General features: G+C 54.9%; 7 protein-coding genes across 7 annotated transcripts; 4 read left to right on the top strand and 3 right to left on the bottom strand.

The window, feature by feature from the left end:
* Positions 1-587: 587 nt before the first annotated feature.
* On the top strand, positions 588-1,777 carry IUM83_19177 (uncharacterized protein; the record flags this gene model as incomplete). The annotated part of the gene is made up of 2 exons (XM_067944215.1): positions 588-1,418; positions 1,493-1,777. The coding sequence occupies 2 exons, from the start codon at positions 588-590 to the stop codon at positions 1,775-1,777; spliced, it is 1,116 nt and encodes a 371-aa protein (XP_067785958.1).
* Positions 1,778-5,937: 4,160 nt separating this feature from the next.
* IUM83_19176 (Tyrosine aminotransferase) lies at positions 5,938-7,750 on the bottom strand (the record flags this gene model as incomplete). The annotated part of the gene is made up of 8 exons (XM_067944214.1): positions 5,938-6,141; positions 6,205-6,381; positions 6,453-6,683; positions 6,747-6,803; positions 6,877-6,990; positions 7,070-7,331; positions 7,419-7,488; positions 7,555-7,750. 8 exons carry the CDS (start codon positions 7,748-7,750, stop codon positions 5,938-5,940), a joined length of 1,311 nt encoding a protein of 436 aa, XP_067785957.1.
* A 1,482-nt stretch (positions 7,751-9,232) lies between these two features.
* IUM83_19175 (uncharacterized protein) lies at positions 9,233-12,135 on the top strand (the record flags this gene model as incomplete). The annotated part of the gene is made up of 10 exons (XM_067944213.1): positions 9,233-10,309; positions 10,407-10,448; positions 10,607-10,790; positions 10,866-10,887; positions 10,965-11,001; positions 11,066-11,089; positions 11,166-11,243; positions 11,332-11,692; positions 11,770-11,804; positions 11,884-12,135. 10 exons carry the CDS (start codon positions 9,233-9,235, stop codon positions 12,133-12,135), a joined length of 2,112 nt encoding a protein of 703 aa, XP_067785975.1.
* Positions 12,136-13,479: 1,344 nt separating this feature from the next.
* IUM83_19174 (3'5'-cyclic nucleotide phosphodiesterase) lies at positions 13,480-17,949 on the top strand (the record flags this gene model as incomplete). The annotated part of the gene is made up of 3 exons (XM_067944212.1): positions 13,480-13,730; positions 13,834-14,239; positions 14,314-17,949. 3 exons carry the CDS (start codon positions 13,480-13,482, stop codon positions 17,947-17,949), a joined length of 4,293 nt encoding a protein of 1,430 aa, XP_067785956.1.
* Positions 17,950-18,102: 153 nt separating this feature from the next.
* On the bottom strand, positions 18,103-19,371 carry IUM83_19173 (Copine-like protein; the record flags this gene model as incomplete). Its single annotated transcript, XM_067944211.1, has 8 exons — positions 18,103-18,146; positions 18,223-18,399; positions 18,473-18,815; positions 18,890-18,967; positions 19,039-19,062; positions 19,128-19,164; positions 19,231-19,252; positions 19,326-19,371. 8 exons carry the CDS (start codon positions 19,369-19,371, stop codon positions 18,103-18,105), a joined length of 771 nt encoding a protein of 256 aa, XP_067785955.1.
* A 222-nt stretch (positions 19,372-19,593) lies between these two features.
* IUM83_19172 (uncharacterized protein) lies at positions 19,594-21,162 on the bottom strand (the record flags this gene model as incomplete). Its single annotated transcript, XM_067944210.1, has 1 exon — positions 19,594-21,162. One exon carries the CDS (start codon positions 21,160-21,162, stop codon positions 19,594-19,596), a length of 1,569 nt encoding a protein of 522 aa, XP_067785950.1.
* Positions 21,163-22,351: 1,189 nt separating this feature from the next.
* On the top strand, positions 22,352-23,820 carry IUM83_19171 (putative copine-like protein; the record flags this gene model as incomplete). Its single annotated transcript, XM_067944209.1, has 8 exons — positions 22,352-22,454; positions 22,541-22,562; positions 22,651-22,687; positions 22,779-22,802; positions 22,921-22,998; positions 23,067-23,409; positions 23,493-23,669; positions 23,780-23,820. 8 exons carry the CDS (start codon positions 22,352-22,354, stop codon positions 23,818-23,820), a joined length of 825 nt encoding a protein of 274 aa, XP_067785981.1.
* Between the last annotated feature and the right edge of the window lie 15 nt (positions 23,821-23,835).

The following is a 23,835-nucleotide window of genomic DNA, read 5'->3' as shown; positions in this document are numbered from 1 at the left end:
AACGGCCCTAAAGACGATGTTCAGCCACTGGCTGCCAGACGCCGCATTGCGTTTAATCAGAAGAAGAGGAAGAGGCCATGTCGGTGGGTTTGCTGCTGCTGACGTTGCTGCCACAGCCCCGACCACCACAGACGGTGCGCAGGAAGCTCAAGTGGGACCGAGAGCTCAACCTTCTGCTGGCTGACAGTCGAGTTGATGCATGTTATCGCATGGCAGCCTCTGCTTTTGTGCGACTAGAGGCCTCGCTCGCCCCATTGCTGCTGCGATCGCCTTACGCTTGGCTGGGTCGCCTGTGATAACGCCCTGCAGCTGACACTGAGGTTTCTGGCTGGCGGGTCGATGCATGACATGCGACGCACCGCAGGTGTAAGCAGGGCATCTTTCTATCGCGTATTTTGTGTATCCCGACGTCCCAGAAGGGTGTCGTCCCTAACTCGTCCCGTTCCGAGCCGCAAGTTGCAACAAAGAGCTTGATTGGTCCCATTCCGCATCCGAGATAGCCGTAGTTTAAGTATGTCACTCTTCTGACTATCCCATTCAAGTGCCCCCTTTTGTCTCGCCCTCACTATACCCACTCATTTCGCAAGATGTTCAGCAGCACGCAGGTCGTCACGAGCACGAGCACGAGCGCGGAGCCGGCGCTGCCGGTCTTCTCGACGCGCGAGGCCCGCTTCCGCAAGGCGCGCGACGCCAACACGCTGGTGTTCTCCGTGCCCACGCGCTCCAGCCTGCTGCTGCCGCTGCTGCGGCCCGTGAGCCACGCGTACGAGCAGCAGGACGCGCGCTGCCTGCACCTGCTGCAGGCGGCGGCGCTCGTGCCCAGCTGCAAGAGCGACAAGCTGCGCGCCACGGTGGCGCAGGCGCTCAAGATGCCTCTGGCGCCGCAACTCAAGCGCCAATTGGAGGAGACGCTGCGCCCGCTGCTGCTTAAGTTGCAGGCGTCCGAGGAGCAGGAGCGGCCGCTGCTCGCGCTGCAACTCAAGGAGAAGGTGGCCGACTGCTTGCGGCGCTGGATCGCAGAGCCCGTGCACGGCTTCGTGCTGAGGAAGGAGCACGTGGTGGGCGGCATGCGCCTGGACGACCTGGTGGCCACGCCCGCGGGCGCCGGGTACCTGCGCGGCTACAGGGGCGAGGACGGCTTCTGCACGGTCGTGTACCCGTGGGGCCACGGCTTCGTACACGTGAAGGACGTGGAGAAGGTGCAGCAGGCCATCGAGAAGCACCTGAGGAAGCGCTCGTTCAACGAGTACGTGGCGCTCGAGCACCAGCAGATGTTCGAGCAGATCGAGGGGCTGCTGGAGAACCTCCCCCCGCCGGCACCGGAGGAGGAGGGGGGAGAAGCAAGCCAAAAGGAGAAAGACAGGGAAGAAGTGGACGTGGAGGAGTACAAGGAGCTGCTGAAGTCGCTGGAGGAGGAGGTGCGTGAGGGAGCGGAAGGTGGTTGGTGGACTTGCAGTAATCTTCTTTTTCTTGTCATGTGTGGTTCATACAGCATGTGGACACGACGGCACTTCGGGAGGACCTGGGCTTCTTGCGCCGTGTGCAAGCGCTGGCGAATAAGGTGAAGGAGATCCGCCGCGCGCACGCTCCGAAGGAGCCTGAGCATAAAGTCATGCGGACCGAAGTCGATGATGAAATGCCGGCGGCTGAGGATGAGCAGCTGGACGACGTGGATTCCGCGGCGCAGCAGCCACAAAGTGAGGAGCAGGAACAAGTTATTGACGTGGAAAAGGGACCTCAATTGGTTGAGCGTAAGGACGATAGTGAAGCTGCGTAGATAAAGGTCGTGGCTATCCCAATCTGTATTTAAGACAGCGAGCGTTCCAGTTCCCATTATCCAACCGTGTACAGTGCATGTTGTGTTTACCAAACGTACTTCGAAGTAAAGGCAATTTTTCGTGCTATTTATTTAAAAAAAAATACGCTGGAAAACGGATTTGGTTTTTCAGTTATTTAATACACCCTCTTTGTCAGTTGTACATGATACCAAGTTTTGTATTGCTGAGCGATGTCGTGTTTTACTTCTCGAGACGCTATAGCTGAAAGGAACTTGGAAACGCGCGACGGGTGAATATCTTTTGCGTAAAGCTGCTTGAACGTATGGGTTAGTATCCTGTTCCACATCTCGTTCTCCATTGTGATCGAAGGGACTTGAACGCGCGCCAACATTTTGTTCAGTCTTGCACCAGAAACCGACTTCGTTCCTTGTGAGGGTTTGGCAATGTTGTCGTTGCTGGAGTTGTCTCTCAGAGACTGAACGTGTCTCGGGTCTGTGTTGATCATGGTCGCGTTGGCGCTTGAAATGAGTGTGGTAACCAGTACCAGAGCAGCATATACGTGCAGACGCATCGGTAATGAATCGTGTTGAGGCTCAGCAGGAGAGTGGGTTCGGTGCGGGTGCTTCCAAAATGATAGCACCAACCGAGACCTGCACATGAAAGTTGTTCACGGGTGTCAAGAAGGCGCCGCCGTATATCCATTCATTTGCTGGTGATGCGAGCGTCATCGCACCGATTTCCAACACGTTTGCGGCTGTCAGCTGAGACCTGAGAACGATGTTGACGCCTTGATTGTGTCAAGATAATCGCTCTTCGTCGTACGTGTTACCCACGTAAACCGCTGGTTGCCGTATCTATCTTTCTGTACTGTACCGGTACCTGGACTTCAAAAGCATTGACCTGGTTATGGCGTACAAGTAGAACGTAGCCATACAGTAAGTATATTTGCAGACACGAGCAATACCGATGGATGTTAAACCTGCGTTTATGGTATTACAGCACCGACTCAGTTTGCTGCGTTGTCCTATTAGCGTTGCAAAATGTCTTGACTGATAGGGCGTTGGCACGCTATAATACGCAGTGTACTAGGAAGCACGTACATGTATTTAATATTGTTGAAGTGGATCACTATACACATGTGGCGTATTACTTACGTGCTTACGCTACAGTGTACTGACATGCATCTGCATGATGTGCTTTTGTCGTCCAAACATTTATCCACAGTAATCTTCGACAAGCACTTTGTATTTCGCGATTATCAGTACCGCATACGTCCATATACTGAGACCCCGTGGTACATCGCCAAAAGCGCTCAGCTTATCGATGAAAAGCCGAGCAGTCGCTTTCAATGTCATTGACAGAAAATCGGTAAAAGATCTTTCGTACGAAAAAAAAATTCTTTCATCATCGACAAGAAGATAGATCTTCAAGCTTACCTCTGCTTCTTGAGCAACCAGACTATTACTAAATCGCAGGGCATCACCGGCGACTGCTATCCTGATTGCGAGTCGGCATTAACGAAGTTGTGCTATTCCTGCGAGAACGACAACTCTCTTATCTTTTACAGCCTCCGTCGCGAGTGTGAATCCGCCACGCGCGAGAGCTACGACCCCAACACTGTATGGAATACAATGGTACTACGGCGGCGATAGCGAGGATGGCCTACGGGGTACAAGATTTGTCGACACTAACGCCAGTGGCTACAGAGGATGGCACATCAAGTCAATAGTATGCGCTAGTGGACTTGGAAAATCTCATGCAGAAAACGTGTGGGTGGTTAAGAAAGATTGTTCAGCTAAATGGAGCGCTGAGAAGAGCCATTGCGTCGCGACAACAGGCACGCAAAAACAGAAAATACTTTTTTGCGTCGCTAGCGCCGGAGTTCGATTCGTACATGACGCCAAGTGGATTTAACCGGAACAGCAACACCGTTTTGGGGCAGAGCAGCAAACGATTTGCAGCGGTGACAGCGGTGCTCAAAGAGCGCGGTCTTCAACTAGCCGTCAAGCCATGCTTTCATTGCCCATGGTGTTGGAACTATCGAGTGTGTCGTCGAAAATGCCGAAGAGCTTGACTTTCTCTGCCGCTATACAGATTATGCCCAACGCCTTGAAGACAATACGAAACAATTCCCTCATGCAATCGATGAAGAAAAGTTGTCTTTGGGACGGCGAGCCAGGCAATATTCGGATGAGGCTGCAACGGAATTGTGCCGTAAGGGTTTGGAGAAACACCAAAGGACTCGCACTTCCACTCAAATAGGAGAAATGCCAGTCACGCTTCGAGGAGGTGTGATCGTCCGGTGTCCAACTAACGGTACAACACGAAACGCGCTATATCTACTTTGGAAGAGAAATTCGGTAGCTAGCAGATAGTAATGACTGAACACCAAACCTAAAGTGTGTATGCTTCTCCTTTAACCAATCCTTCATACAAGTTAATGCAGATGTGGCATTTTTACAGGTCTAGCACTTGCCGGCACTATCGAATCGGTCAAGAGTTCTCGTTTCAGGCGCGCGTTAAGGCTAACGCCACTTGCATATTTTTTCTTAGTCTTGGCACCGGAGAAGCGCAATTTCTTAGTAAAGAGGATTAAGCGGGCACCGGCACAATGTACCTACACCAACGGAGAAACCAGAGCCTAAGCGCTGCTATGAAGCAGGTCTGAATAGAATACAACGTTGTCCATGTGGCTCGCTGAAATAAAACACTAAGACCACCCTCCGTCATGGCTTTAACGTTCTACCTCTACGTGTAGTGCCAGCCATACACAACGTTAACCACAAAACACATCGCGGGTGAAAGCATCGAAGCCGTCGATACTATTGGCATTGCTTACAGGGGAGACCCCAGACACTATTACACCTATCTCGATCCATATATGTAGTGCACCTCGTTCAGCGGGTTACTTCCGGCCCGCTTAACATCTTCAAAGCGCTCTCGACAGCGTTTCCATCTTTGTGGAAGCTTGAGACCCCTGTGATTATCTAGATACGCGGTGCACAATTCCTGCTTCGCCTGTTCCCGACATTCCTGCACGGTTGTGTATCGTTGATTGTCCTCTATCATCCGTCGACACCGTTGAGAATAATCTGTAGAGGTGACAAGGAACTGCATTTCCTCCGTTGAGTCCACTACCGCCGAAATATCTCCACACCCAGCAGTGATATATCGTTCGCAAAGCTCGCAGTCCATCCGCAGCTCCAGACGACGTACATGAAGCGCGTTGGTCAGAGCCAAAAACCGTTGACTGCACTGCCACAAAATACTTCTGTCGGTTTCCTCCAAATCAACTAACGAGGCGTACACTTCGAATCCAGGCGCTAACGACTCCATAAAAATATATCGTTCATGTTGTCCCCGCCGCTGAATGGATTCGATCGTCCTCTCCACCAAATCTCGCCGTGCAATTTCCCGAAGCCACTCAATCTTTGACCCGTAGGCCCGTATCATGTAGTTGTCCAGATCGACCCGACTATACAGCGTTTCGTTGAGGCGGTGGTGCCCGTGGCAGTTTGCCAATTCCCGAACCTTTAAGCCGTACACTGCCGTCGCTACCTCTTTGTGGATGAGCGGACTGTAGTTGTCGCACTTGGATTCACACTCTCGACACAAGTTGCCGAGCATGATTGGGTTGTCGTTCTGACAGCCACAGCAGTAGGTTGCTAGACGAGGCTCGCAGTCTGGGTAACTGTCACCCGTGCTCGCTTGCAGCTTGGCGCGCGCCTGGTTGCTGAGGTAGCTCAGGATCAGCTCGAATACATTTTCGTTCACGACGCAGAAGTGCGTATAGAGACCAGCCTCATTGCTGGGATGGGATGTATTGGAGATGTCTTCACGGTGGGGACGCTTCACTTCCATCGCCTCCTTGTTTAGAAAGATGGTGATGTGGATACAAATCTTTAGAAGGTGACGTGTGGCTGACGGCATTCGAATGCATCTTGACCGATATATGATGTAAAGGAGTCATGTTTCCATTCGTCCAAGGAAAATAGAAATGGATTTTTAGAGTGATATTCTCTGTGATAAGTTCAAGAAATTTGAAATACTGTTGCTCGAGTTGTCAATGTTCGTTGCTGGGCAATTACTTCAAAGTGTTATTCACTAGAAACATTTAAACTTAGTTTTCGCCGCTGTTCGCTTGAACTTTTGGTCTTGCTCACTGGTGGCGATGGCAAAAGTTGGCAAGGCGAGTGTAGGCATCCGCCAGCACGTCATGCGGCGCCGAGAAAACGATACGGAAATAGTTGGTCATTCCGAAGCACTGTCCCGGTAGCACGAACACAGACTCTTCGTCCAGCAGCTTCTGAGTGAGGTCAAAGTCGTCCTTGATCTTCGTCATCACGTCCGTGTTGACTTTCACCTGCAAGTCGAGCGGAACTTAGCGTACTGGCAGATGTTGCACACAGCTCCGATTTTTACGTACCATAGCGTACATGGCGCCCTGAGGAACCACGACTTCGAGGCCCGAAATCTTCGTCAGGGTGTCGATGGTGAACTTGGCATTGTCCTCCAGAGTTGCGAAGTAGCGCTTCTTGAAGTCCACCAGCGACTGCGCCTCAGCACTTCCAGGAACTGGAGTCAGCAGGTCAGGGATTGCACTCTACAAAAATTCAAACAACGATTAGTCTCATTTCTAAGTATGATAACGAAATGAGAGAGAGAGGCAATTACCTGCACGAGCGAGCTCGCTCCGAGGATGTTTTGCGAAAGCTTGAAGTAGGCAGTCCGCACATCCTTCAGGACGTTGTTGCGGTCGTGTACCATGACCCAGCCCACTCTCCAGCCGGGGATCAGGAACTGCTTGGCCAATCCACCCACAGCCACCACGGGCACCGTCTTCGTCAGAGTTGCCATGGGGAAGAACACGTTGCTCCCGAACACCATATCGCCGTAGATTTCATCCTGAAAACACAAAATCATTAGAGTCCGTATATGAAACAAACACAACAGAGAGTTTGTCCATACCGCGATGATGGGGATCTTGTTCTCGTCTGCCAAGGCAAGGATTTTCTCGAGATGAGGCTGCACGACAGCGGAAAAATATCGGTGAGTGGAACCCGTTTGAATCGCTTGATATAACAAGACAATTGTCTACCTTAGAGTACACGCTGCCGCAGGGGTTGGAAGGGTTATTCACCAGGATGGCCTTGGTGTTGTCATCCACGAGCGACTGCATGTGCTCGAGGTCGACCTCCCAGTTGTTTTCCGGCTACACACAAACGATAACTCAAGTGGTTAGTACAACAAACTAAAAAAGTTAAGCTCCGGCATGTTGTTTGGCCGCTGACCTTCAGGTTGTAGAATCTGCACTCGATCTTGTGCGCTTCGCATAGTGCTTGGTACAGTGGGAAGCCAGGCTTGGGGAGCAAGATGTTGTCACCAGGGTTCAACAGACCTCGCAGAGCAATCTCGATAGCACCCGAGCAGCCGCTGGCGATGACGATGTCGTCCATCGTCAGAGGCGCCCTCACATTACCGTAGTGCTGAGCAATTGCTGCGCGGGCAGCCTCGGAACCAGCAGAGTGGATATAGCCATTGTGCTGCATGGACCTGTAGTCAGCAACGATGAAAGAAATGGTAAAGGTAAATGTCAGCATCTCGTTGATTGGGAGCTTAACTTCGCGCAGAGTAGCGTACCGGGTGTTACGGACGATGGCGTTCACTAGGACATCGGGGCAGTGCAGGTTACCGAACACCGTCGGGTCGCCTACGAAAAACCAAAGCGAAAGTTAGAACGCATAATACAAGTAACCAGTAGTAGAGCAACGCCTACCGAGCGACAGCGGGATCAGGGTCTTGTTTGACGTGGCGGGTTTCTTGATGTTGTCCACGATTTTGCGGATGGGGTTGGAGCAGAGTTTGGAGTAGTCGGACGGCTGCACATTCCACTGGAGTTTGGCTTGGCGCTTGACTTCCACCATGGGGACGTCAGCCGTGGGGTCCTCGAAGGAAGTAGAGCGCTTGGTCATGTCGAAGAAGATTCTTGCGCTTGCGGTCGCGAGGTCAATTGGAAAATGAGAGAGATCGAGGACAGTCGTGTTGCAGCTATCTCTCGGGCCTACCTAATCTCGTCGTTGAGACGCATACAGGACCTATATATGTCCCCTGAACTGCCCTATCCGCAATGACAAGTGCCGACGGCGGCCAATCAGCGCGGTTTAACAAGTTGCTTTTCGGTGGTCGCGCGCGCCGAGTTCAACCTAGGGTAACGGTTTTGCGTTGAAGCAGGTGCTTGAAGTTGCCACGCTAATAGCGGCAAGTCCGGTGATGCAGCCTCTTCCTCATTTCGAAGAAGGCGCCGAGCAATATTTGGTTGTTCTCGTTGAACTTTCACGACTGATGGCAAGTTCCAGGAGAGGGTCCGAGCATCTATAGGAACTATCTGCGTAGGTGAATTTTTCGAAGTGAAATGAAGTCTTTCCCTGAAAAGATGTCAATCGCGAGTTTCAATAAGTTATCCTTGTATTTAAGATGTCAATCGCGAGTTTTAATATCTGTAAGATGTCCTTGTATTTAACTGAAACTACATGTACAGGTAGGTCTTGCCGCCTGCGTTGATTTAAGTATCATGTACCACCCGATCTTGCGACTACCAAGACGGCACTCTTCCGTCCTTCAACGACACATGAAGTATGGCTCAGGAGACGCTGAGAATTTGGTCGTTGATGGCACGACCCAAGGAGGCGCTTATTCGTTATTCCTCGTATGATGCCGATGTGCGCTCGCTGTCCACGAAATAGAAATCACAGGGTGAGCAAAGCCCCATGTGCCTCGCAATGAAGTAAATGCAGCGTACTTTTGGCGCTTCCGCTGGCGATGAATGGTTAATAATCGGTGTCACTGTGCGCCCTTGCCGCTATAACACCGTAGTAAGGACTCACCGTGTTCTTGTTGATGCAACGTTAGAGTAAATCGAGATGAAGCCTAGTAGACCGTCCACAGTCAGTTCGCAAGTCGCTCCTGCACCAACTTCTGAATCATCGCAAGCATATCTGGCGTTGATTCACAAACTCCTGCGTCGCCGACCCATGCATCAGAGGCTCTTTCCAACGAGCAGGGGAATCACAATTGTGGTTCGTTCAACACAGTAGCTCGTTGCTGTGCCCCCTGATGCCTACATGTATCCCTGAACAAGATTTAATCGTGTCCGCCAAGGCCCACCGATGCTCATGCTGAGCCTGCCCGCTTCATCATCACACCGCATGTCACTTACTAAATTAATGACGCACAACGTCAAATGCTGCGGCGAACTGGCAAGTTGAAGTGAAGCATGTCGCGAACTAAACCCAAACAGCAGGTGAATTCCATATCCTAGGTGGATCTCAATCGATCGCCTCTCTTTTCTAGTTTCCACATCGTAGGCTTATAATCCTCACAAGTCATGGCTGTCACCATTTATTCTTTGGCACCACCTAGCTGCTCAAGTTGAAGCTGTCGCTGTCGCTGTTCCAATGCCCAAGCGTACACACGACAAGAACGCCCCAGCCTCCGGCACCTGCGAGTTCTGCGGTCAGACATTCACGACGCGCGGAATGACGCGCCACCAGAACAAATGCGCCAAGAAGCTGGCGCACGACCAGGCGGCGGCCAAGAAACCGCGCGCGTACAACATCGGCGTGCTGAACGACGGCGTGCTGGAGCACGTGCTCAAGTTCCTGGGCAACCAGACCCTCACCAAGCTGCAGGCGCTCACGGGCGACCGCTACGCGCAGTGCGAGCCGGAGCTGGCCAGGTTCTGCTGCAAGTGCGAGAACGACAACCCTGTGATCGTGCACGGGCTCTGCCGAGGGTGCGAGGCCGAGCTGTCCGAGTACGTGGCGCGCACCACGAAGGAGGTGGCCAAGCTGCACTACGGCGTGCGCGACAAGGACTTCCCGCTGATTCCGTGCCAGGTGCGCAAGCACTACACGCTGTTCGATCGCGCCACGCTGGAGGAGCACATGATCCGCACCTGCGGCGGCAAGATGGGCTGGGGGAGGGACATTGCCAAGAGGGACGCCAGGAAGAAGAAGCTCCGCACCACGCTGCACAAGAAGGAGGAGGAGGCCAAGGAGTTCCTGGAGGTCCTGGCCCCCGGATTCGCGGCCTATGTGGGCACTGTCGGCCTCAAGAAGACGGACAAGGAGGTGTTGCAGCAGTGGAGCCAGCGCTACGTTGCGCTGACCGAGGCACTGAGAGCGCGAGGACTGGAGCTGCGGGAAGACTCGAGACTCTGCCTGGACTTTATCACTGCCGGCTACGGCAGGATCGAGCGCGTGGTGGACACCATGGAGGAGATGAAGTTCCTCTTCGCGTACACGGACTATTCGCAGCGCTTCAGGGACAAGATGGACAATATTCGCAACCACGAGTTCGACATGTGGTATCCGCGCGACGAGAACCGCGAGATGATGCAGAATTGCCGAAATGAAGCCAAGACCGAGCTGTGCATCGAGTACCTGGGGAACAACACTGCCGCGGAAATGGGAGGAATGCCGTCAGCGCTACGACAAAGCGAAGGCGTCGGGAGGCAATCCGATGAAAATGAGGTACCAGATCTACGGAGCGTGAAGCGCGAGAGGACATCTACGTTGGGTGCGGGCCACCAGGCGTCACACTACTGGTACTCTCCTCACAAAGTGACAGCGCGCAGGAGAGGACATGCTGATGTGTGCGTGTACGTATAAGGTAGGCTTTGCGTAGTTCTGCCCATGTCGTGGGTGCATGTGTCGCAGTGTACAAGTTGAAGTCGTACTGCGAGCACCCTGTGTTTAGTCCCACATGCAGGGATGTCGAGGATTTTTTGAAGTGAATTTCCATACTAACTAAAGGGGTTGTCACTTTAGGGATGTGGTCGCTCTACGGCCGTACCGTTTCGTCTACACGACGCAGATACAATTGAGACAGCAGCTGAGCGTCCGGCATTTGGTCATTGGTCATTGTTATCCCCCATGAGCACCAGCGAACACGCACCGTCAAGAAGGCCGGCGCCACTCTCGCGCGCCATCTCGGATCGCTTCTGTGACTTTGGTACCAGCCACTCCTGCTGTGTTTTCGCTTCTTGGCACGTATCGAACAACCACGCTTATTGTCTGTACATTTCAGGGGCGATTCAAGAGGCTCTAAGGTCGGGAGTAGCTTTCGTTGTTCTACAGTCTAGCGGTGGCTCACTCGCGTGGGTTTTGCTGGCGCTGTCGTACACAGGAACATGAACTTGGAGTCGTCGAACATGATGTTCGCAGTACGTAGTGCACAGATTGGCTTTGGCATGTTCTTTACCTTCACGCACTAACGAACTTGTACAGATTGACTACACGATAGCAAACCTGGTATATGCCTCGTTCAACGCTGTTAAAGTTTTTATGTCTACAGCTCTGAAAACGTTAGTGCGGTGATACCATGTAGACGAACGGGGAGCAGAGTTTCGAGGGGAAATGCCTGCACGCCCTGGATCCAAGCGGCGAAATGTTGAATCCGTACCAGGTTCGGCTACTACACAGCGTTAGTCTACCAATTCTAGGTTGCTGTGAACTCACCATTACTAAGATGTGTCTGCATACTGGTTGAACAGGAAGCGCTGACACGACTTGGCCGCGTGCTGGTCGAGTTCGACGACGACAGAAGTATCCAAGTTTCTGGCTTTGGCGACTCGAAGACACCAGAGAACACACTGTTTAGCTTTACACCAGAGGACCCGATGGGCGGTTGCAGAAGCTTCAACGAGATCTGGCAGCGCTACCATGACCTGACGCCGACAATTGCGCTTGGAGACAAGCCGGTGAACCTCGGACCGGTGATTCGACACGCAACTGCCGTCGCTCGCGAGGTCACGGGCTTTCATATGCTGATCGTGCTCGCAAGCAGTCAGTTGGCGAACGAGAGTCTGGCCGATACCGCCCAGGCCATTGTAGACGCGTCTGCTCTTCCTCTCTGTAAGCGACCGTGTACGTACATCATGTATGCTGCGAAGGCCGAGTTACACTGACCCGAGCGAATTGTTTGCTTGCAGCGATTATTGCAATCGGAATGGGAGATGGTCCTTGGGTAAGTGATGTGTTCAGACTCATTTCTCAGGCGTATCACGCCGTATCACATCGTTTGAGCTTCGTTTTGTTCGCTACAGGACAACATGAAGGTACTGGACGACCAGCTCCCGCAGCGGCAGTTCGACAACTTCAACTTTGTGAGCTTCCAGAAGGTGCGGCACACTGCCACGGAGGAGCGGAAGGTGTTCGTGCACCGGATCCAGGACGACAACGCGGAGCCCACGGCGGCGCCGTGCGAGCTTGACCCGTTGGACCTCCTCTTCACGCTGCAGATCATGATGGAGGTGCCGGCGCAGTACGATTGCATGTGCAAGTTGAACCTCCTCTAGCCAGCAGCCGTACCGCGGGCCCGAGGCATGCGCGGTCGCAGCCATCACGCTTGGTAGTCGACCGTGATCACGCCGAGATCGATTGCATGAAATAAAGGGCACGGCAATTGCCACCGACTCGTTCTGCATTGCGTTGCACCCCGTTGAGACGGCGATCACGACGCAGCAAGCGCACGCCAGCGTTTGTGTCTTTTGAGACTACTGCCCAGGCCAGCCGCTGGAATTAACGAGCCCCTTCCGCAGAGACAGCGCTCAGCCAGATGGGGATTTGACTAAGGTGCAGCGAAAAATTGACCGTTGGCAGAGCACCGCAAGCCCAGCAGCAGCTCAGGTCGATGATCGATCGAGTCAAAAGGTGTCAAGCACCCCTGACCTGTAGCTGAAGCTATCCGTCGACGCAAATGTTGCCATTCGAGCCGGATTTTGCCTCTTCGGCAGCCAATCCGCATGCCGCATCGTCCACTACCGCGAGAATTGAACTTTTGCGTTTCGCTGCGCGATAAGGGCTGGGTGAGTCGGGTGCATGTACCGTACTGTGTTCTTCGAGGCTAACGTCCCCGGCGTCTGGGCGAAGTGTCCCAGTGTTTCCACTGCTCTGGGCCCTGCCAGGCGAAGGAGGCCGTGACTGCCAATTGCTCAGCCGTGTGACGGCTCCAGGCGTCTTATCGCCGTCGGGTCGGCTCGGGGTTGGCTCGATTCCAAAAGCCAACAGAGACTTGGCTTGACTTCTCCGAAAACGGCGACAGCGAGTGCCAACTGCTTGGGTGCCATCCTGACGAGCTTGGGACTCCGCTCAGAACGCGAGAGGGGGGGGGCCGTGAGAAAAACGTCATCGCCACCGCCCGATGCATACAACGAGGGGCTGGGCGAGCCCGACGCTGGACGCTTCCGCTTCGCAAACCGCCGCAAGCTTGTCGGCGACGGTTTTTCGGCTTTCAGCGATGCAAAGCAGAGATGCTATCCTATGCCATGCTGGACTTGCGGTCCCTCGTTCCGGTCGAGCTGCTTGCAGCTCGCCGCTGCATCGGATGGATGATCGCGGCGCTGCATAGTCCGTGCGCGGGAATCCGAGACAAACCGGCGGCGCGGCCGAGGGCGCCTCGCTTCAACCCCGCCCTGCGAGCTGAACCAAGTGTTTAACGACAGCAGTCGGCGCGCAGCCCCAGTCACTCTCGCACTCGCACACGGCGCCCCATCTCGCGCGCCCATACCCCATCCCAAATCACCGCTGCAGCTCACTCGGCGGCGGAGACCTAACGCCCTGACCTGACCGACGCACTTGACCGAAAGAAGCGCCTCGAGCTGGCGGTCGAGTGAGCGAGACGCGAGTCGAGAGCAGTCAACATGACCTCGACGCCCGCCTGCAACGGCGCTGCAATTGGCAAGCGGGTGTCTCCCGGCTCCGGCCGCGCCGCCCCCGTCGCCACCTCGTCGCGGAATCGCGCGCCGCCCAACAACGCCCGCACCACCTCGACCAGCTCAACGTTGACCACACCGACCATGTCGGGAGCTTCCGACGTAGATGCCGGTCGACGTCGCGATCGCGCACTGCGACGCTGGAACCTGCTACGCACCCACGTGCGCGTGACCCGCCGGTCGGTGCTTTTGTCACTGAACTCCCGCGCTGACTATTGAATTGCAATCGTCCGTCGCTCACTCGTGTTTGTTCGTTGCGTTCCTAATGGTTCGTGTCTCCAGGCTGGCGCAGGAGCTGGCGCTCAAGCACGCGCGAAGGTTCTCGTCGGCGCAGCAGGCGCTGGTGGACGCCTGCGTGGGCTGCATCTCGGCGCCGGCGTCCAAGGACTGCCCGCTGGACACGCTGCTGGCGGTGCGGGAGCAATTCCTGTCGCTGCTGGACGCCGAGCACTGCGTGCTGAGTTTCGAGGTGCTGCCGGCATCGGCAACCGCGACGGGCTCCGGTTCGGTCATCACGTTCGACGGCCGACGTGTCCGACAGGTCGTGGAGAAGGCGGCGAGGACGTCGGGCACCGCTGCTGCTAGGAGACAAGCACGCGGGTCGACACACCACCCGACGTTCTACTCCACTGCCGGTGCGTGTGCAAAGGCTCGGGTAGAAGCCCCTGCAGGCTGCAAGCATGTACAGGTGAGGGATGTAGTGAGTCGGACGGTTGAAACGACAGGTCGGATGCTAACGTGGTTGCGTATCTTGATGACAAGTCTTATTTGTGCATGCCGCTGGTGGACTGCAGTGACCGCGTGCGAGCGGTTGTGGACGTATACAACTCGCGCCACGACGCGAGAGACATCGCCGCTTGGCTTGGAGACTGCGAGTCGGACTGCTCATTGGCGTTTAGGTCGTTCAAGTCCACGAGCGAGCCGCTTCGAGTATTTTGCGGCTTTGTGGGGGCATTGTTGCGTGCTGCTTTACCGATCGAAGCAATTCTCGCCAGCGACCGCACTGCGGACCCCATCTCGAGTATATTTCGGAGGACGTGCGAGGGAGCCAGCGGACCGGAGGAGATCCCATTGCTGCTGCTAGACTTCTTGCAGCGAGCGCTTGGTGTGGAAGGATGGACAGTGTATGCGTACGATCGTGAAACTGAGACGTTGTGGGCTCGACTAGCGAGTGCAGGATTCAGGACGAAGGTTTCGACTGTGCTAATGGGCCATGGTGTGATCGGTCGAGCGGCGTCAACTGCAGAGCCTCTTTTCGACGGCGACCTGCTCTGCGTACCGATGTTTGACCAGTGCAAGGATCGCCAGGTTAACAGTGTGGTTGTGTTTTACGGAGCCCACAAAGTTAAGCGTAAAACCCGCGGCGCTTTCCGACAGAGCGACGTGGAGCTCTGCACTGTGGTGTGTCGTCACGTGGGGAGTTCCTTACAGCGGTTGGCGCTGGAGGATGCAGCGAACCAGGCTCAAGACAAAGCGCAGGCCCTTCTCGAGTTATCAGATCTGCTTTTCCGTGAGTTAGAGCATTCTCCCAAGCCGACAGCGCTGCTGCTGAAGGCTGCGCGCACTATCGTTCAGAAGGCGTGGTTCCGTACCGCAGAATGCAACGTGTATTTGAGGGATCCGCTCACCCGTGAGCTGTACTCTCCTGGTAACGCAACCCAAGGTGAATATCGTGTCTCGCTGCCATCAAGCAGTTCAAGTGTGGCAGCGGCAGCACGTAGTGGCAATGTGATAAATCTACGGGATGCAAGTGCGGGTTTCCTGTCTCGCGAGAAGCACTCCAAACCGATTCTTGCTGTCCCTGTGAAGGATCCATCCTCCGGGGTGGTGCTTGCTGTGCTGGAACTATTGGACAAACAATCCACTACGCGAGACAGCCCGCACGACAAGCCTGCTGCGGTTACCGTGGACAAACTGTATTTCGATCGACATGATGAGGATCTTGCGAAAGGAATTGCTCGCCAGGTCGCCTCTGCGCTGCGAAATACCCAGCGACTTGATGCAGCACGCACAGCCCAGCGAAAGAGTGCTGCCCTACTTTCGCTGCGACTTCCCGCTGCTACAGGAACGATGCCAGGTGAGCAAGCTGGAGCCGTGTTTTCATTCGTGGAGGCTGCAGCGTGCAAGGCTTTGCGAGCTTCGCACGGTGCTCTCTTTCTCGTGGATGCTCCAAGCCGCTCGCTGTTTGCCCGCATGGGTGCCAACTGGCGGGGATACAGGTTGCCTATCGGTCAGAAGCTGCAAGGCCGTGTAGCTGCAACCGGAGCTGCTGTGCGGCTAGTTCGCGAAGCACGCATCCACCCAGAGTTCGACAGCGACTATGATCGTCTGATGGGCATGCAGACATCGAGTCTGCTGTGTGTGCCGATCAAGGCGCAGCCGTCGCTGTCAGCATCAGCTTCCTCCAATCCGTTTGGATCATCAGGGGTTTCTGGCCGAGGCGGACGCCGCTGCAGTAGTAGCTTCAGTACGAGTAGCAGCACCGATGACGACATCGATGACCGCCCGGTTATCGGCGTATTTTACGCGGTGAACAAGGTCAATTCACACGGCGAGACGGAGGGTTTCGACGCTGAAGACGAACAAGTGCTGCGTGCGATTTGCGTCGAGCTTGCAGCTCTTGTGGAACGGCGCGCATGGGAGCTTGTGTTTGAGACCCCGTCGTATGATGACAGCGACAGCAGTGACAGCGAAACCGAGAGCCGCGTGACGAGGACATTCTTGTCGCAGTACACCAACTCGTCTCCAATCCGTCGTCGTCGACGCCCTCGATCACGTTTACCCTCGGTAGTGAGCGACCTCGACCACGTTGCAGCAGTTGTCGCTGCCACTTCATACCACGAAGGGTGCTTTTTGGGTAGCAGCGGCGGGTCTGGGATAATGTCCTCGCTTCCTGGTAGCATTGGTCTCGTGACCGGACAGGGGACGCAAAGCCCGGTGTTGCAGTGGGACCTGGATCCGTGGCAGTTCTCTCCGGCTCAGCTTGTAGATCTCGCTGTGGACATGTTTGAGCTGCACGATCTCATGGATGGGTTTGCATTGCCTGAAGCTACCCTTCGTCGCTTCCTGCACAGTGTGCAGGCCCAATATCTCGACGTGCCGTATCACAACACGTACCATGCCTTCGCCACGCTGCACATGACGTTCCTCATGCTCACTGCGCAGAGTAAGAAGCTGGCTCCGTCGCTAATTCCTGCCTCGACGGCGCTAGGAGTGGCTCCGACCACGAAAGCTCAAGCGCTTGAGCGGGCTCGGCAGAAACGTTGTGGGGAACTGATCCTCGCCCCACGAGAGCGGCTTGCGGTGTTCGTAGCAGCTTTCTGCCACGACATGGGCCACGACGCCCGTACCAATGACTTCCACGTGCGATCCAGCTCGCGTCTTGCTCGTCGTTATAACGATCACTCGGTACTGGAGAACATGCACGCAGCAGCATGCTTCGAGACGATGCGAAAGCCTGGCAATGACGTGCTAGCAGGACTTGAAGATGGCTCGAGCGACACTGCTGGTAGCCGTCGTGCCATGCGGAAGCGCATCATTCGCGCCATCCTGGCCACCGACATGCACCGCCATGCGAGTATTGTTGCCAAGCTGCACGAAGCGCAAATCCGAGGCAGTCGAAACGACGACGAAACCTTGCGTGAACTGCTCGCGGATGCGGTGGTGCACTCGGCGGATATCTCCGGACCGACTCAAACCTGCGAACAACATTTTCGCTGGACGACTCGGCTCCTTGAGGAGTTCAATGAGCAGCACGCGGAAGAAGTCGAGCTTGGCATTTCGGCCACAGCCTACATGGACGATCAACCAGAGTCAGCCGAGTTCGCGCGCGTGAACCTAGCCTTCGTCGACTCGTGTGCGTTCCCTCTGTGGCGTGCAATGAGCGGGATGTTAGCAGGGTTGGAAGGCTGTCTTGCGAATGTGGAGCGGAACCGTACGATGTGGGCTACTCGGCTCGAAGAGGCGACGAAGCTAGAAGCTGAACTGCGAGCCGAGAAGCAGCAGAAGAGAATTTCTGTCACTCCTGCATCTGCTACCAGCCCCGAGAAATTGACGATCACGAAGAAAATGATCAGCACTCAGCAACCCAAGGATGTTCCCCAACGGCAGGCGAACCTCCAAGCTGACGAGCAGAGCAAGCAGTCGACAGACAAGTTTGTTACCCCCACAAAACCAGCCAAGAAGGTTGCCAACTCCATGCAGCCTACGGACACCCCCCGACACCAGGCAAAGCCCGATGCTGAGAAATCAGCCAAGAAGGTGTACACGGCATTTGTCACGCCCAAAACAGCGGCAAACCCCAAGAAAACGAGTAGTACCCCCAAGAAGAAAGAAGGCACCTCGCAGCCCATGGACATCCCTCGCCAACCGACAAAGAGAAAGCTTGAACTTCACTAGAGCGAGAAAGTCTGGCGTGGGGTGCCTCGCTAACCATATCTATTGCGGTTGTATCATAAACAAAAAGCGGTTTTGACGAAATGCCGAGTTTTCATTACGTGTAGGTTACAAAACCTGTAGAAGGGGTCGCGGGTTGCTGCTTGTCTCACTCACCTAGTAGTTTAGCAGACCTAGCTTCCGGATTGTCTGGTATTGCTCTGATAAATATGTTAGACACGACGCAATGGCACCAAGATACCATAGTATGAACTACTAGGCAAATCGAGCACTCACCCGGAATCTCCATAAGCGCTTGCATCGCAAAACCAGCTTCAGGGTTTCTCATGTTGCGCTTGAGGACTTCGTTGTACTCGACGAATTGGAAGTTGTCGAAGCGGCGAGCCGGGAGCTGATCATCGAACTCCTCCATCATCTCCCAAGGACCATCGCCCACGCCCACCATAATGATAGCTAGACACGTGAACATGATCAAGAACGATTTAGTTACTGTAGTACCCTCATATTACAGAGTGTCTTGACTTACAGATCGGGTACTTAGAGGCCTCGACGATCGCGTTACGAGTTGCTTTGGGCTCGTTCACCTGTCCATCAGCGATGATTACCAGAATGTGATAGCCAGGATCTTCCTTCACAGCTTTGATCGCCTCCTGAATCACCGGCGCAAAGCTCGTGGGGCCGTACAGTTTAATCTGTGGCGTGATTTCGTTGTATCGCTTGAGCACTTCATCAAAGCCTTGGCACCCACGGCCTTTAGAGAACGGGAAGCAGCGCTGGGCGAGCGTTGTAGCGTCACCAAATCCGAACGCCGGAATGATGTTGTCGTCGTCGAAAGCTTCGAGGGTGCGCCCAATAGCGCTGATCACGCTCTGAAAAAGGTTGAAAATGTAGCACAACTAAATAATGTAGCACGCCCCCACAAGTGCCAGCAAGTTTCTGCTACCTGGTATGGATTTTGTGTAGCTCCAGTTGGGTCGATATGGTGCAGACAACGCCCTCCAAAGCTGTCCTTGCCGGTCCACTGCGACCCAACCAACCAACACATCAGACATGGAGGTACAGTTCCCCCAAAACCACTTAAAACTCTCCTACCGTGTTGGACTCGGTGAAATCGATCTGTAAAGGATAAGCATAAAGTAAGTTAACCTCGCCCAGCAAAACAACAATGTAGACCAACGCACCCCTAACATCAAGTTGGACGACTCCAAGCCTGCCTTCCTATCATGGTTGTAGCGAATAATTCCAATTCATTCACCTCAACCCACACCAGTTTCCAGTTCTCACCTGAGGTCGCTCTGCACTTCTTCTGCTCGTTCGTTCACGACAGCGAATCAACTAGACGGTTCTCTTCCTAGTCGAGTAAAGATGTTAGAACGCACCGATGGTATCGTATCGGTCTGGAATGGGCTGGAACCCAGACTTCATTGTGCTTGTGCCCTGCTGCGGGCATTTCCCTGCTCGATGCGCACCCCATGGCGAGGATTCCGTAATGACCGGTCGCTCTGGACGGATTTTCTTAGGGTGACAAAGGCATATAGTGGACGCTTCAACTAGAGGTAGATGGATTTAATGCGTTGGGTGTCAGTCATTCGACTACCGTAGTAACTAGAGTTCGAATGCAAAATTGTAGGGTAGTATGAGTCCGACTTAGCAGTGGCCGCCCTGGACCTCCGGCTCCGAGGTCACTTCGGGCTCCAACGTCACGGCACCCGTGGTCTGCGACGACGTCGAGTTCGAGTCCGAGCTCGAGGAGTTGGTGGTGGTGCGGGTCTGCGGCCACGTGGTGATGGCCGATCCGTTGGCGAAGATGGTGAAGCCGTCGGTGGGCACGGCCTCGGCGGTGCTGATGTCGTTGGCGAACCACAGGAAGCGGAACGACTCGCGGGTAGCGATCACGCGCGAGCCGCCAAACGTGACGTTGTTGGCCGCGAGCGACCAGCTCGGGATCTCCGACGCATTGAGGCGGGGACCGGCGTGACCCTCGTAGTTGCCGCCTGAGCCCGTGGTGATGTAGTAGACGCCGTTGGTGGCGTCCTCCTTGTTCTTGTAGATCTTAGCGGTGCGCTCGTAGGCGTGCACGTGGCCCGTGAGCACGACGTCCACGCTGTTGGCAGAGAAAACGTCCTCCAGCTTGGCCATTAGCCCGCAGCCCGGCTCCGAGTAGACGGTGCCCGAGTAGTACGTGCCGTTCCAGCAGTTGTCGGCGTCGGCGGCGTCGATCTCGAAGATGGTCTTCGAACACTGGCACTGGTGGTTGCTCCACGTGTTGTAGAACGGGTTGTGCTTGACGACGATCACCCAAGGGGTGACACTACGGTCCACGCCGGCCAGGTCCTTCTTGACCCACTCGAGCTGGGCGTCGCGGTCGGCCAGCCAGGCCTCTGTCCCCACGACCGTCGTGTTGGTGCCGCTGGATCCCGTGTAGTCGTCTAGGAACACGCAGTGGATCAGGCCGATGTCCACCGAGTACCAGGTGCGCAGCGCCGTCTTGGCCTCTTCCGAGATAGGTGTGTACACGCGGTGGATGTAGGCCAGGTAGTTCTCCGCCTCCAGCTCCATGTCCTCCGGGTACGGCGGCAGGTTCAGGTGGCCCGACGACGTGATGGTCTCGTGGTTGCCGTTGATGCCCGTGAGCGGGTAGATGGACGTCAGGTTCTGCTGCTCCTTGAACCAGTTGTCCCATTGGAGGTGCTGGCCGTTGGCGTACGCGTAGTCGCCGGCGACAACCAGGGCCTGGATGTGCTTGCCCTCGAACGTCTTGCCCTGCTCCGCGAGCGTCGTCTCGGACGAGGTCGTGTCGCCAGGGTCTCCGATAACACCGAGGATGGTCTCCTCCTTGTCGGAGCCGGCGTGCAGCAGCGACACGAACGAGCCCGTGAACTCCGAGGCGCCGATAGTGTACGTGTACTTGGTGGTCTCGGCCAGGTCGCACAGCAGCGCCGTGTGGAGATAAGGAGAAGCGTACGTGTAGTTATACTCGGGCTCGACCACCGAGTAGTTGGTGAAGGTGCTGTCCGCCGTGACGGTGGAGCCCTCGGCCGTAGCGGAGACCGGGTACGACTTGGCTTCGTCGGTGGCGAAGGACACGGCGATGCCGTTGGCGCAGTTGACAGCGGAGCTCGACACGCCCAGGTGGACCTGGCTCACCTCGGCGGAGACCGAGGTGACGGCGACGACGGCCGCCACAGCTGCGAGGGACACGATGACCTTGACCATTGCGGCGAAGATTGAGGAATGAGATCGACGGCCGAGACTGTCCATTGTCCTGCGGCCAGCGTCAGGGGGCTCTCGAGAGGCAGAACCCCCATCTGGTTTGCTTGCCGAGCGTGCTCTCAGGCAGGAATCGATCTGTACATGTGTGGACCGCCGGGATTCCGCATTGAGACGGTCCCATCACTTTGCCGTGAAAGAGACGATACCTGAGACGTGCCGTAATAGTCTCGGATGCAGTAACTATGCCGCCCGAATCTCTGCGGGATCGAACGGCCGATGTGCTTCGGCCAGAGGCACTGCATCAGTAATTCATCGCTTTCCACTGTACTTTGACTTAACGGCGACTGTATGCATTATCGATGCTTGTCAAACCGTTATTGAGGTCTTGTACACGATGTGAACTACACGCAGAAATTAGTTTCGTCACGAATGAGCAACAAAGTATTACTAGTATTGAACCAAGTGGTTTGTCTGATTAAGAAGCAGCAGATCCCTTTGTTGAATGTTCGAAAAAGTAACTTGCGGTTGTTTGCAGTCTGTACATCTTGCAGGGCAACGGTGTCGAGAGTCAGAAAGCACGGCCGAATCTTGGCGGGGCGACGTGAAGAGCAGGTTGTTGACATGATAGCTGCAGCAATGCAGCATGTACCGCGTCAGAGGCGAAGACGGGGCTTCTGCATGTGCAGCGTCACGCTGCCAGCGTGGCCGTGGCCTCGGCGAGGTCGCCTCGGCCGTGCATTGAACTTCAACGAGAGATTCGATTGCGCGATTTGACACGAAGGCGGGTGCAATCAACTTCCGGGGCTGTTGATGCAGGCAATGCGATGCAGTCTCCGTTCCGCTGGTGCTTGTGCAGTTACTTGCACGGTATTTATTGTAGAAGACTGTCGACAAGCAAGTTCGTTGTACATGCAGGCAAAACACACGACGTAGGCTGAGTTTATAGTCAAGTTGTTAGCTCTTCGTCAGGTCTAACCTTCAGTTGCGCCGAGCAGGCTTATTGACTTCAATTCCGCGAATCACGCCCTTCATTCATCGATTCGTATCGAATCTAGCCTCGTTCATGATTGTTCATTCCAAATACACACACGAAACGTGGAATACTGCGTTTTGACTGCTGGCCGTACATGTAATCACTGTCTCGAGTGTTGTACAAAGTGTGGTTTTCTGGCAAACTGCAAGTGTAGTAGGCATGGCGTGCGCGTCCAGCCGCGAGGAGGCGCCCGCGCTGCCGTCCGCCTCGCAGCCCAAGCGCTCGAGTTTCCGTCCCATCCCGGACCGCTACGAGACGCTCGGTCGGTGGCTAGAACTTGACACACTGTAGAGTAGATGGACAGCTTCTCGAGCTCAGCGTCGCTGACTCTGTGCTTTGTCGCTGCAGCCGAGGTGCAGCAGGATCTGCGGTTCGTGCTGCAGTTTTATCACGTTGCTTGTCGCCACTCCAGAGTGCTAAGACCGAAGCCACGGCACATTACATGTATTGCTCTCCAGGAAGGCTGGGCTGGAGTCGTCGGACCTCGTCCTCGGAGTCCGTTCTCGCCATTGTTTTTCTTGCTTTGAAGGACAAGTTGTAGACAGGTAGACTCTAACTGTATAATCTCTTGCGGTTGCTGCTGCAGATCGACTTTACCAAGTCCAACCAGGTCGGTTATTCGAGCTACTCCATGTTTGCAAGCTGCAGAAGTCTAACGTTGTTGTTGTTGTTGTTGTTGTTGTTGTTGTTGTTGTTGTTGTTGTTGTTGTTGTTGTTGCGTGCTGTAGTGGACCGGGGAGAGGAGTCTTGGCGGCAGATGCCTGCATGAGATCGACCCCTCCGGTGTCTTCATGAACCCGTACCAGGTACCTTCTGCCCTGAAAGGATGCACTCGGCGTTGCTAATTCTCACATTTGCTTCGTCGCTGCTGCAGAGCGTCATCTCCGTCATCGGCCGCGTGCTGGAAGCCTTCGACGACGACAACATCATCCCCGCGTTCGGGTTTGGGGATTTGACGACGAAGGGCAATAACTGCTTCCCGTTCACCCCGGGTCGCGGCTGCCACGGCTTTGAGGAGGTCCTGCGCCGCTACAACGAGATCACGCCGTCGTTGAAATTGTCCGGGCCCACCAACTTCGCGCCGGTGATCAGGGAAACGATCCGAGCTGTTCAGCAGAACCGTGGTTACCACATCTTGGTGATTATTGCGGATGGTCAAGTGACGAACGAGGAGGCTACTCGGGAGGCGATTGTCGAGGCGTCGAACTGGCCCATTTGTAAGCGTTCGAGTGGGTGGCTGGTGGCACTGAGTAAGCTGTGTTGACGGAACACGATTGCTGTGTGTATTGTTGCTCCGTAGCCATTATTATGGTGGGCGTTGGCGACGGACCTTGGGATATGATGGAGGAGTTCGACGACAAGCTGCCGGCCCGCCGCTTCGACAATTTTCAGTTCGTCGAGTACAACGCCGTGATGCAGCTGAACAAGAAAAACCCCGAGGCGGGTTTTGCCATCATGGCTCTGATGGAGATCCCCGGTAAGAGCGCCTCGGGTTTGCTCGCATCTGATAGTAGCAATCGTGTTCCTTTGGAGGTGTGCTCATTTACTGCCGATATCGTCTTCTCGCATTTTCGTTTGCGTTTCTAGAACAGTACAAGATGATTCGAGAGCTTGGGCTCATTCAGTAGCATCGGCATCAGTTG

Source organism: Phytophthora cinnamomi (genome assembly GCF_018691715.1).
Source record: "Phytophthora cinnamomi strain GKB4 chromosome Unknown Contig72, whole genome shotgun sequence".
NCBI lineage: Eukaryota > Oomycota > Peronosporomycetes > Peronosporales > Peronosporaceae > Phytophthora > Phytophthora cinnamomi.
This window is presented reverse-complemented; position numbering and strand designations above follow the sequence as displayed.